At 39.0% G+C, this 13,874-nt stretch overlaps 1 protein-coding gene and 1 long non-coding RNA gene across 2 annotated transcripts in view; one reads left to right on the top strand and one right to left on the bottom strand.

Annotated features, from left to right (window-relative positions):
• Positions 1-2,723: 2,723 nt before the first annotated feature.
• Positions 2,724-3,475, bottom strand: LOC126161873 (uncharacterized). Its single transcript, XR_007534967.1, has 3 exons — positions 3,350-3,475; positions 3,085-3,195; positions 2,724-2,925 (listed from the first exon to the last, which is right to left on the bottom strand). It is a non-coding gene; the product is annotated as an uncharacterized LOC126161873 (long non-coding RNA).
• Positions 3,476-4,558: 1,083 nt separating this feature from the next.
• Positions 4,559-13,874, top strand: part of LOC126161869 (protein CFAP210) — a 191,061-nt gene continuing 181,745 nt past the window's right edge. Inside the window, exons 1-2 of the mRNA XM_049917995.1 lie at positions 4,559-4,767; positions 7,043-7,225. Of these exons, the coding sequence (XP_049773952.1) occupies positions 4,657-4,767; positions 7,043-7,225 (294 nt within the window). The 5' untranslated portion in view covers positions 4,559-4,656. The remainder of the gene's footprint in view (positions 4,768-7,042; positions 7,226-13,874) is intronic.

The following is a 13,874-nucleotide window of genomic DNA, read 5'->3' as shown; positions in this document are numbered from 1 at the left end:
TCAAAAACGAGCGATATGGATCATAAAAGGAGCTGCACCTAGAGATCCATGTAGGGAATTTTTCAAGGAATATAAAATCATGAATCTTCCATCCATTTACATCTATGAAAGTATATGCTTTCTGAAGTCTCACCACCAGTTTTCTTCTTTAAACAGTGAGTTCCATGACTATACAACAAGACAGAGTAATGACTTTCACAGAGAAGTGCATTAGAAAGCCCAGTACAACAAGAGTGCAATATACCACCCGGAAATTCTCTACAGTGCTCTTCCCTTAAAAATTAAAAGGATTGAGAAGCTGAGCAGTTTTAAAAGTGAACTCAAAAGAATGTTAATTAGTAATACTTTTTACAGTGTGAGTGAATACATGAATTCTTCAGAAAGATAGTGTGCCTTCACGTATCTTATAATTCACTCATATACAAACTTGTGTCGTTGGGTAGACTCTTTTATGTACACATAAAAATTAATTAATTTGTCAATATAGAGTGTTATAATCATTGTTTCTTGTTGCTGTCCATTATACACAGAATATATGTAACTTATTTGTGTCCTATATTGTTACAAATTTGTATCATGTAAGCTATAATTGTTTTTGCCTATATATTTAATTCAGATTTGTTCACTATTTTTTACATAATATTTTGTTATTCATATTTTTTCTGTGTGTAACACATGACAAATCCCATATCATTGTACATCATAAAACGGGTGCTCAATAAATCAAATGAAATGAAATCAAATCAAAACCATCCTCTTGTTTTAATTTTTACAGGGAGATTCGAAGTAACTGTAAAGCCTCCAGAAAATAGAGTTCTCCTCTTGTAATATTTTCTTTTGTTTAGTAATATTAAATTTGTTATGCAGAAATAAAACGCACATAGAGCAATTTCTTGAGGCATCACGTTGTGATTTGTGTATTACAATTGCCTCCACAGGTGTGGAAGCGCGACTTCGAGTGCGGCCGCGACACAGTGGAGCGCGACATCCGCTAGATACCAGAACTTCATTCATTCTACACTAGTGGTGGGCAGGAAATCGCGTATCTGTTAGAAATCACAGTGACTGAGAAGTCACAGATATCACAGTAGCAACTTTGCAGATTCTAACTGCGATTTCAGTCACAATTAGCAGTCGCAAGTAATATTTCATATTCAAAGACGTGAGCCATCTATTGGTCGAATTTAGCACTGCTTTCTGCGATTTCAGTGACAAGTCGCAACTAAGAGTCGCAAGTAGCAACTAAAAAGCGCGGTTAACAGTGGCATCTGTTGGTCAAAGTTCGTACTACGTCCATCTCTGCGGTACGCTATGGAGTCCAACTGCGATTTCCGTGACAAGTCGCAACTAAGAGTCGCAAGTAGCAACTAAAAAGCGCAGTTAACAGTGCCATCTGATGGCCAAAGTTTGTACTACGTCCATCTCTGCGATACGGTATCGAGTCTAACTGCGATTTCCGTGACAAGTCGCAACTAAGAGTCGCAAGTAGCAACTAAAAAGCGCAGTTAGCACTGCCATCTGTTGAGCAAAGTTTATACTACGCTATTCGCTACCAATCAAACTGCGATTTCTGTGACAAATCGCAACTAAGAGTCGCAAGTAGCAACTAAAAAGCGCAGTTAGCACTGCCATCTGTTGAGCAAAGTTCATACTACGCTATTCGCTACCAGTCAAACTGCGATTTCTGTGACAAATCGCAACTAAGAGTCGCAAGTAGCAACTAAAAAGCGCAGTTAACATATTATTCCTAGTGTCATCTGTTGACCGACGTACGTACTTCGTTATGAGAGCCTTGTGCCTCACGAGATCGATGTGCTGTGTGTGCATATGAAGGGCTTATTTTAATAGTGGTACAAGTCCATTTTTGTTCATTTTGAGATACAGAGTCGTAAAGTTAAATGAGCGCTGACAAATCTGCATTTGAGATACCAGAAATATTCAAACATATGGCTTCTTGCTAGAGATGAACCTTTATTTATGTTTGTTTGGATCACTAATTTCAGAAGCATTATAAGACAGAAAAGTGGAGGTAATGGACTTGTACCACTATTGAAATAAGCCCTTCATATTATATGACGACATGCACATTCAGCATCAGTTATGGTTAGTCAAATACTGCTGTGACTCTGAATGTATTATATTAATAAGAAGCAACATTGCCTTTTTCTCCTGAAAATATCAAGTAACGTAACAAATGTGTTTGATTCTGCTTCCAATATGACAGTTTTGGTTAATACTCCACATGCCTACAGGACTTTGCAATGCTAACACAGCAGAACTCAGACATCTGTATAAGTGTAGAGAAATGAAAACAGTCATATGAATGCCTCACTTTTGTTCCGACACAGTTCAAGACTCGGGAGAAAAGTTTTACACCTGGTGTTCTACATGGCAACTTCACACACAAGAACTTTTTGCCGACACTACTACCACCTACATAAGTAAACTTTTTCTGTGTTATTTTCAAGTAATGCACTTAAGCTATTCCTGATTTAACTGGAAGATCTGTACTTACCACTTTCATATCAACAGCCTCAAAATGCATATTGTAGACTTCGGGATATGTTACAGGTCAGTGTCACACCAAGATTGTGGAGAAAGGGGGGGGGGGCGGCTTGTCACTCTCCAACAAGTGTTTACCAATAAGTAAGTGGCGGAAAATTATGGGTATAGGACGGCTTAAACATGTGGAAAATGAGATTTTTATTATTCACTCACTGTATTTGACATTTATTATTCCTTTAAAATCGCACAACAACTTCAATAAAACACAGTTTAATCATTCACACACTTATTTCACAATTACTTCACTTTTAAACTGCAAATCCTCTAAGAGCTGTCTTGAATCTTCGCGAGTCTCTCTCAAAAACAGCCTCGATGTGGATAGATACGTACAGCAACCAGTAATCAGAGTCAGAACTGTGTCTGCAAAAACACAAGGATTATTAAACAATTTTTGCTGTCATTAATTACTAGCAATATAATTGACAGAGTAGATTGCTAATATTTGCTATAATAAATATCACATTTGCAAGAACGATCTCACTGAAGTAATTAAGTCCATCGAAACGGTTAAAAACTAACCTCTCGTCTGACGAAAACGGTCTAAAGACGCAGTGGCAATTTCTTCAGATCTGTTGACAATGATATTTTGAGTTATCACTTTACTGAGTGACTGAAATGTAGTTCAGGTACCTGTGAACATAACAATATGTTAGAATTCATTTTCTAAATACGAACTATTACGGTACTGTACGGCTACTTACATATTAATTACACTATTAATATTTTCACAGTTGTTTCTTTAATACAAAATTAAAGCCAACGGAAGAAAAAACGTAAAACATACTTGCCAATGACAGGTTTGTTGAGATGCAGTTTTCTGTGTTGACAGATGTAACTTTTTCACACGGTGGTAAGTCGCAGAAATCGCAGAAGTCACAGAAATCGCAGAAGTAGCAGAAGTCACAGAAATCGCAGAAGTAGCAGAAGTCACAGAAATCGCAGAAGTAGCAGAAGTCACAGAAATCGCAGAAGTAGCAGAAGTCACAGAAATCGCAGAAATCGCGGAAGTAGCAGAAATCACAGAAATAGCAGTGGCGGAGGGATACACGACCTATGTTCCTTAACTGCGACTCTTAACTGCGACAAATCACAGTTAAGAATAACAGATACTGAAAAGTAGCATTCACAGAAATCACTGATATCGGAAAATCGCAGTTTAGCCCATCACTATTCTACACCTAAGTTAATCTCCGGCCCGATAATTTTTTTAGTGTATGATATCTTTTCGTAAATACAGTTATTTTTCTAAGCCGCTTCGAAATTCGCGCCCTATAGAAAGAACAGATATGGGCTGCTTGCCATATATCTGTTCGCTTACCAGTACTCAAGCGGGATACATGGCACCGACGCTAATTGTATTTTTTTTTTTTTTCAGAGTAAAGTAGTTTAATGACAAGCATCTTGAAACCAATTAACAATATGGAAAGAGGAGGAGGGAGGCTTATGCAAAGGAAAGTGCAAACTGTTACTGGTACTGAAAAAAGTTTGAGATCTTACAGATCATTTGACATTAGGTATAACCGTTTTCAGTAGATCTGGCTCTTTTATGAAGAATGTAGGAGCTCTGTATAGGGCTATAATATCAAATCAGGCCAAAATCACAATGTGTGCTTCAGAAACCGTGTAATTAATGGAAATTTCGTGTTATCAGTTACAGGAACCTTTGTCATGGGATCACAGAATGCTCTCGTCTCTGAGTAGAAATCGTATTTTAAACGAACTTAAGTTGAACATCACGTGAACACTTGTTAATAATCGGGAGACTTAGAATCTGCTGACGATCTCTAAAATGCTGCGAGGAGAAAATATGTTTGTTAGCAAATACCCACATATATAATTCGGGACTAGAGTACTGGTACTGTACATGAAAGCTGACGTTTCCATAGTACCCTTCGCTGTTTGATGCGTCGCTAATGGAAACAGAAACCCGGTATCTAAACAGTAAGAGGTGAAAACGATTACTTCGTGCAGTTCGTAAAGGCAATGGCTTCAGTTAAAGTAGTACCCTCCCGTAAATCGACAAATAATGATACTTCCAATAAATCTGTGCTAGTGCTAAGCAGTTCTGAGCTCAATAAAATAAAAGCCCATATGCAATGGGCGCATAAAGGCATCGAAGAAGCGGAGAAAGAAAAAGCGAAAAAAGACAAAATGAAGGCGATATCTAAGGCTTTGGCAGAAGAATGGCCTAATCCCTTGAAGGTATGTATTTTTACAAATATGACACAAGCGCGGTGGATATAGACTGATGACTATCTCAACACAAATATGGCAGACATGGATTCTGAATTGTAGTTGTCAAAATTGGTTCAAGTAAATTAGTGGGCTGTATCTTCATCTGGATAAACTAGAAATAAAGGAACCGTCGTGAGACTCGCGTGATTGGAAGGCTTGAGGATTGTTGAAATAAATACCGTAGTGCTTCTGTAAGACATTGGTTACACGTAGTTCCTTTGCAAACAATATTATTACATTCGTGGCACCGGTAAATTAATTTCATTGTAGTTTGAGAGCATCTTAATTTAGGCCTATCTGCGATGTAATCCATCAACCTACAAATATTCTGTTTTGAAGCAACAATGCATTAAAGATCTCTTAAAAGTGCCTCGTTTTGGTACGATTTATGGTGAAAAAATACCAAGAAGTGTGACGTAGCTGCAAACATTACCGAAATCAGTGTAAATGCGACTTTAATACAAACAATACCCTTGCAGTGCCGGTATGATAACTTAACATCTATATGCGATCACGTTATGTTGATGGGACCACAATATCTACGTGTTTCCTGGAGAATTGATATTAGCCTATTTACTGAACTCGACAAATTTTTCGAGAGGACGAACCGTAATGTCATCATCCATGAAATTGGTGCAGTAACTGAAATAACAAAAGGAAAACTGGACATTACATTTACAATTAACTTTTTCTAATAAAGGCGCGTAAAAGTTCAAAAATTCACTGTCCTTAAAGAGTTTTTGAGGACCCTTGGATTTGTGGGAATCCTACATTATTTATTTACTTTATTTGGCTTTTGCGCTACACAACAGTTATACTACACAAATGCTTACGGAATGCTTGGAACAGAGTTGTCCATGCAGTTAATAGCTTACCCGAATCCTTTGCTCCGTTCCGAAAATAATTTATCTGTATTCACAAATTGTTAATGCGTTCTTCTTGTACTGTGTCTATTTACATTTTCAAACTTTGGTACAAATCATCATAAACATTATAAAATAGCAGAAGAGAGCAAGCGATCGCGATTTATTTTCATTTGTAGGGTTCTTCTTTTATTTATGTGTAGTTGTAAGAACAAAGTAATCAGAGAAATGCGGGGATTTATTTATTTAGTTGTTTGTTTATTTGTCAGTATAAACCTCTCAGTGCATACACTGTGTGGAAAATATTGGATAGTTGGCAGAAAATCTTTTTTACTTGTTTTTTTTTTTTTTTTTTACAACTTGCAAACACTTGTCACTCAACTTTTTATAACAAAATATCAGAGTATCTGGAGTTTCCCAGATATTTATTTATTCCAATTTTCCATTAAAACTCTCGTCAACAAGCCTTCTCGCTCTACACCTCTTCCACCTGTTTTCTCACAACCTGCCCCCCTACCTCCTGCCTACTCATACCCTCCCTCTTCCAACTCATAGCCTCACCCTCTTCCACCTGCCTTCTCACACACTATTGTTTTTCCTCCTGCCCACTATCCATCTCCATCTCCTACATGCCTCCTACACCTCTCCCTACAACTCGTTGCCTCTGTCCATCTACTACTTCCCCTACTCTTTGTCCATCTCACCTACCTCCACCCCTCCCTCAACCTTTGTCTGTCTACTTTCCTGCCAACACCCCCTCTCTCTGACCACCACCTCTGCCGCCCCCACTCTCCCAGTCGAATTCCTTCCCCATATCACCCACTTCCTTCTCACATTTTCCCCTCTCCCTGTCCATCTCCTCCTGATTATGTCCATTTCCATAACTCTCTGTTTCTGCCCATCTCCTTCAGCCTCTAATTCTGTCCATCTCATCATCCTGCTTCCTCTGTCCACATTCTAGTCTCCCTTTCTCTGCCTGTCCCTCTTCTCCTCACTCTTTCTCTGTCCTCCTCTCCTCTTCTCTCTGTCTGTGCAATTCCTCCACTTCCCTCTCACTGTCTGTCAATGTCTTCCTCCATCTCTCTCTGTGTCCATTTCCTCCTTCACCTTTCATTGTCAGTCTGTCTCATAAACCCCTTTTCTGTTTGTCCATCTCAATCCCTTTCTCCATCCATCCATATCCTCCTACCCTCTCCCCCTGTATATAATCTCGTCCTCCCTCTCTGTCTGTCTGTTATAGTGAATACATTCAAAGTGGATTATATACTGTGCATGTAAAACTTGTTACTCCTATAAAAAGTATGAGTTACATGTTTTTGCACATGAGACAGTGAGACACTTCAATCTTCACAATGAATTGAATCAGTTTCCTTTAACAGATTGCAGAAGAAAAAAAGCTTGAGCAGAGGAAAGAAGCAGAAGAAGCAAAGGAAAAACATTATCTGGAAATACTCAAAGATAAAGCAGAAGAAAGAAAGAAATATTTGAAAGAATGTAAGAAAAAACTATTTTTTAATAATGACATTATAAAGACACTTCACGGAGCCCTCCTTCTTTCAGAGGTATGGTATAGTATAGTGTGGCTAGCATGGTGTGATGTACTTCTCAGTTTGCGGCTTGAGTTACAGCCTTTGTTTATCAAAACTTTTCCTGTAATTTCAAACATGACAGTCATAATGTAGCTAAACTTGAGAAATTTAATGGTAGATATAAACACTTACACAAAAATTGGAGTAAGCCTTCACAGTTTTGGAGAGTGCAGAAAGGATAAAGCTATAGAGTCTCTGAAACGGGACACAAAATGCAGCTTCAACAGGATACCACAGTTCATCAAGAGTAGTGACTGGCATGTTGTGACGAGCCAGTTGCTCGGCCACCATTGACCAGACGTTTTCAATTGGTGAGAGATCTGGAGAACGTGCTGGCCAGGGCAGCAGTTGAACATTTTCTGTATCTAGAAAGGCCCGTACAGGACTTGCAACATGGAGTCACGCATTATCCTGCTGAAATGTAGCGTTTCACAGGGATCGAATGAAGGGTAGAGCCACGGGTTGTAACACATCTGAAATGTAATGTCCACTGTTCAAAGTGCCTTCCATGCGAACAAGAGGTGACAAAGACGCGTAACCAATTGCACCCCATACCATCATGCCAGGTGATACGCCAGTATAGTGATGATAATTACATGCTTCCAATGTGAATTCACTGTGATGCCGCCAAACACGGATGCGACCATCATGATGCTGTAAACAGAACCTGGATTCATCCGAAAAAATGACGTTTTGCCATTCGTGCACCCAGGTTTGTCGTTGAGTACACCATCGCAGGTGCTCCTGTCTGTTATACAACATCAAGGGTAACCACAGCCATGGTCTCCGAGCTGATAGTCCATGCTGCTGCAAACCTCGTCGAACTGTTGGTGCAGATGGTTGTTGTCTTGCAAACGTCTCCATCTGTTGACTCAGGGATCGAGACGTGCCTGCACGATCCATTACAGCCATGCAGATAAGATTCCTGTCATCTCGACTGCTAGTGATACGAGGCCATTGGGATCCTGCACGGTGTTCCGTATTACCCTCCTGAACCCAACGATTCCATATTCTGTTAACAGTCATTGGATCTCAGCCAACACGAGCAGCAATGTCGCGATACGATAAACCGCTACAATCCGACATTTATCAAAGTCAGAAATGTGATGGTACGCATTTCTCCTCCTTACGCGAGGCATCACAACAACGTTTCACCAGGCAACGCCGGTCAACTGCTGTTTGTGTATGAGAAATCGGTTGGAAACTTTCCTCATGTCAGCATGTTGTAGGTGTCGCCATTGGTGCCAACCTTGTGTGAATGCTCTGAAAAGTTAATCATTTGCATATCACAGCATCTTCTTCCTGTCAGTTAAATTTCGCGTCTGTAGCACGTCATCTTCGTGGTGTAGCAATTTTAATTGCCAGTAGTGTATTAATAGGCTATTATGGTGCCAAGAGGAACAGAAGATAAACAGAAAGATAAGGAAGGCATAAAATTATGGGACAGAATTGCTGGCCGTTACTAACCTTCACTAAATGAAAATTTTAGTACTTCCAACAGACACACGTAAAGTACCATGCCATCTTTAGTCAAGAAATAGTGAGAACAGAGTGAAGAGTAAAGATTAATCAACAGGGAGACAAATTAAGTGAACAGTGTAGTTAAAAAGAAGGTTACAGTTAAAAAGAAGGAGAAAAAGGAGATTTTTTTTGGGAGGGTGGCTGGGGCCGGGTGGGGAGGGGGGGGGGGGGGGGATGAGAGAAGGGTGAAGTAGCATAAAAAGAAATAATCTTCTTCTACTTCCTCGTCTTCTTTTCAGCACTTGCAGGTCCTATGGACCAAACACTGCATCAACGATCTGCTTCCATCTTCTATGTCTCACTGTCTCTCTCCATCCTGTGGGGATTCCTAATGCAACGGCGTCCTTCTCTATGTCATCTTTCCACCGTGTGCAAGGTCGGTCCAATGGTCTTGTTTTGTAGAGAGTGCCCTCAAATGCCTTCTTAGGAATTCTGTTAGTTTCCATTTTAGCCACATGCCCAGCCCATTGCAGTCTCCTACTTCTTAATTTCTGGATGACACTGGGCTGCTTCATTAAGTGATAAATTTCAGTGTTCTTTTAAACTCTCCATATGCCATTCTCCAAAGCAGGTCCCCAGATTTTTCTCATCATTCTCTTTCAAAAAATTCAGTTTTTTCTTCTTTCTTCGTAAGAATCCAGCTTTCCAGTACTACTGCGCAGATGATAGTGTTATATACATCTTCATCTCAGTGGTGACTGATAAAGCTTTACTTTTGAGTGGGCTGCTTAGAGCATACAGACATCTTGATCCTGAGACTATTCTCTCATTTATGTCCAGAGTTATGAAATTTTTACTGCTGAAGTGCGATCCAAGGTATATAAATTGATAAATTTCTGAATCTAGAATGTGGTCAATTTCAAAGTGTGGATTTGGGTTTATGACTCGAAGTATTTCCATATATTCTGTTTTTTATTTTGCTGGCACTGTGCCTGAGTGATCTGTAAATGTCCTTCAGCTCTTCTTGTTTTTCACTGAGTAAGACTATGTCATCTGCGTTTTCCAGGAATTTTACTTCACTGTGTTCAAATCGGAGACCATTGAATAGCTGTGTATTACTCTTTCAAACCACTTTCTCTAATGCAAGGTTGAAGAGCTCACATGAAAGAGCATCTCCCTATCGTAATCCATTTGCGATTGGGAAGTTGGGGGATATGGATCCTCTGAACTTCACTACTGCCTGTGAGCCATGCACAGTTGTATCATCCTAATGATTTTATTGGGCATCTTAAATTCTCTTAGAGCATTGGAGAGGCTACTTCTGTGGATGCTGTCATGGGCTCAATGGACATAAATGAACAGACAGCAGATGTTTTTCTTAAATTTCCAATGTGTTACTGCTGTTACTCTCGATCATTGCATAGTTGAAGGTTATGTGAGGATCAGTGCAATTTAGCATTTCTGAGAAATACTCTTTCCATCTTGCTAAAATGTCATCCAGCTGTGTTAGGATGTTTTGATTTTTATTTGTATGAACAGGTTTTCACTTTGATAACCTCTCTTACTGTTCTTTGTATACTGAAACAGCTTTGTTGAGTCTCTGTTCATGCTTTCCACATCTCTAGATTCCAAGACTCCAGTTAGATACTTCCTTTTCTCTGTTCATAGAATTCTTGCTGCCTCTCTTCTCACATGTTGAAGGTCTTTCTCCTGTCCTCATTCTCCATATTTTGCAGCCACAGAATCCTGGCTTTTTTCCTCTTTTCATGCTCTCTGACACTTTTCAGTGAACCATTCCTGTTTCTTCAGTTTCTTTTTCTTGCCTAAAGTTTTCTCTGTTGCATCTGTTACTACTATCTTTATTCTTTCCCAAGCATTTCCAACACTGTTTTCCTCCCCAACTTCTTGCAATGCTGTAAACCACTTGGTAATTTCAATCATGTAGGTTTCTTTAACAGACAATTCCTTCAGTCATTCTACATTGAAATTACCTTTTGATGTGGATTTTGGTTGTTGATTCCAGATCGTGTTGATTTTCGTTCTTCCTACCACTAGGAAGTGATCTGAGCTACTATCTGCTACTATGTACATTCTGACATATCTTATGGATGAACTACATGTTTGGTATGTCATAACAAGGTCAATCTGATTTACAGTTTTGTCATCTGAACAGCACCGTGTTTCCTTTGTGAATTTCTTTGTGAGGGAACATCAAGGAGCAAATTCTCATATTCTTTGACAATGCAAATTTTATCATTTTTAATCCATTTTCATTTGTGGTGGAATGGTTGCTATGTTTTCCTGTTGTGGGGGTGAACATGTCCTTTTAACCTGTTTTTGCATTAAAATCTCCTAGGACAGTTCTCATATTTCATGTTGGAATATTTCTGGCTACCCCTATCTAATTTTTCATAATACTCATCTTTCTCATCCTCAGTTACATCTTCAGTTGGTGCATGAATATTTATGAATGTTATATTGTACTACTGGTGTTTAATTGTGGTAAGACATTCTTTTGATAGTGGGGTGGAATTCTTTAACCATATTAACAATCTTGCTCTTGACAGAAAAGCTAGTACCAAATTCATGCTGCTTTTCATCTCTGCCATAGAAAATGACACAATCATCCTCCATGTGTATCCCTCCTCCAAGTCACCTAATTTCCTGTAGAGCCACAGTGTCTGTCTTGTATGTTTTTAATTCAGATATTAAAGTGGTTTATTAAGACTATGAACATTCCATGTCCAAAATGTGCAATTCCATTTCTTTTTCCATCTCATGAATTCCTGTTCCACAGCCTAGGTCCGTTTCCTTTAAATCCATTATCTGAGGCATATTCTTGATGTGAGCCAGCATGCATAAAATGCTCTGGCCACATTAAGAGTGCTGTGCAGGTTAAGCTTGATGATGAGGCTGCCATCTCACAGCTTCCAAGCTTGCTGAGTAATAGTTTGGATTACCATTTCCTAGGCAGACTGCCTTTCCCAGACTCCAAGCTCTGCCTGCTCTGTAGAGACATCTTCCGCCTCTTCTGCTGTTGGAATGTCATCTGTCTTCTGAGACACTGACATCTTCTTCACTGGTTTTGGTCCACCCCAGGTATTTAATTTCTCCAGTACCCACCAGACATGTGTCTGGCCAAGCACCTCCTATCCTTCACCGGGGGGGAGGGGGGGGGGGTGCCCAATGGGGACTAACCACCACTCACAGGAAAAGAAATATTAAGAAATTTAATAAAAATAGCGAAAAAATAGAAATGTGACTGTGCATTCATGGAGGTCAAGCCGAGGAAGTTACCAAGTTGTAAAGATATGCTGAATGACAAATCACCTTGTTCAGAGTTTAGAGAAACTAATATCTGGTGGAAGGATTAAAATAGCCCATGTCATGTTGCAGACACTTAGCTCTCTTGTGTCATGCCGTAGGCATGTTCAGCACATGGATGCTGCCGAAGTGGACAGTTTCAATATGCCCAGTTATTTGTTCAGTCAGTGTAATGGTGGTTGTGCAATGGACCAATGTTAGTAGGTGGTTGATATTGTAGGATTTATCAGTGGTTGGATAGGTGTAGGCAATGCTCCTCCTCCTCTCTCTCTCTTTCTCTCTCTCTCATTCACACACACACACACACACACACACACACACACACACACACACAACACACAACACACATTACTTTTTTTCCATCTCCTTTTTCTCATAGATTTTAATTATGTTATTCATTTTCATTTTTACTCTTCTTGATTAATCTTTATTTCTCACTCTATTTTTAACATCTCTGAACTGAAACTGACACAGTATTTGTCGAAGTTCTATCTTTGGCCTCTAACTCTCTCTGATATCCCTTTCTCCTTTCGTCTTTGTCTCTCTGTGTCCAAACAACAGGTGGATCTCTCTCATCTAGATTTGACTGATCTGCCCTTCCGTTTTAACTGTCCACGACCTATCATCCTTTTCCTCCAAGGAAGGAAATAAGAAATCCAAAAGTTTGGGTAATTTATTGTACCTTTATATGCATCTATTTTCATTACTAATTTTATAGTTTGTCAAGTGAATTTTCCTTTCAAATTATACTGACAGTATTGTTATCAAAAGAGTTTTGATAGGGGCTTTGACTTACTGGTTTCACTTTCATTTGTGTGAAGTAAGCGCTGGTGAAGTCAGTGGGTACCTTCATTACCTAACCCATCATTTCCAGGCCAAGGTGAAGAAAGTAGGGCAAGAGACTGTGAGTGTCACTGTATCTGAAAAGTTGTTAACAGAAAATATTTCAAAGGCAGAAAAATTCTAGGGATGAAATAAAAAGCTGTGACATCATTGTCAGTCAATAAGACAAGGGCAGTGCCAGCAGTATTAAGAATGCATTGGACTATAGAAGGCAGAATGTAAGACTTACTCAGTTTCTTGCTTTCGTTGCTTTATTCCAGTTTTTGGAAAGTACAAACGATGATCAATCAGTCATTTTAAATTTCTAAATTATTTTATTTTTGTCACTGGGTGCCATCCAGTCATTGTTTGCTGTAGAGTGGGAGGAGAAGTCATTCGTGCTATCTGTCTGGCATTTTGTAAATTTGCTCTGAGTGTCCTTAGACTGTCACTATTTATGTGTTATTTTGTGTGTTTCTGAAGTAAAGGAAGAGAGATATGTAGCTTTACTTGTTTAACAGTCCTTCATCTGTATGTTACAGCAAAAAGGAACACAGTGCAGCTGTTAGAAATTGAATGAAAATCTGGAGATTGCTTTATCTTATACATCACTGAATGCTGGTATAAAGTTATTTAAAGTTTATACATAATTTTACCACCTTACATACTAATATGTTAATATAGAAGACATTTATGACAGGTGAAAGCTTATGTATTTACATTAAGAAAGAACTACAGTTCAAAGTTAGAAGTGGTCTGATTTCTTTGAGTGAAGAAAAATAATTCTGAGTGCTAGAGATAAGTGAATAAAATAAAAAAGTATGACTAGACTGTACATGTACATGGGGTAGTCATGAAGTTTTAATTATCACTTCAGAAAAATAAAGTTATGTATCATTTTTGTTTGTTTGTGGGTACATGTTTTCTGTCCTGATACACAATGAAGTCCCTATGCCACAACACTGTAGCATGCCACTAGAGGGGCCAAAAGAAAATGTCACAGCCCTTTGATTAA

This window comes from Schistocerca cancellata, chromosome 2 (genome assembly GCF_023864275.1).
Source record: "Schistocerca cancellata isolate TAMUIC-IGC-003103 chromosome 2, iqSchCanc2.1, whole genome shotgun sequence".
Lineage (NCBI taxonomy): Eukaryota > Metazoa > Arthropoda > Insecta > Orthoptera > Acrididae > Schistocerca > Schistocerca cancellata.
The sequence above is the reverse complement of the archived record's forward strand: the minus strand, read 5'-3'. Positions and strand labels throughout refer to the sequence as shown.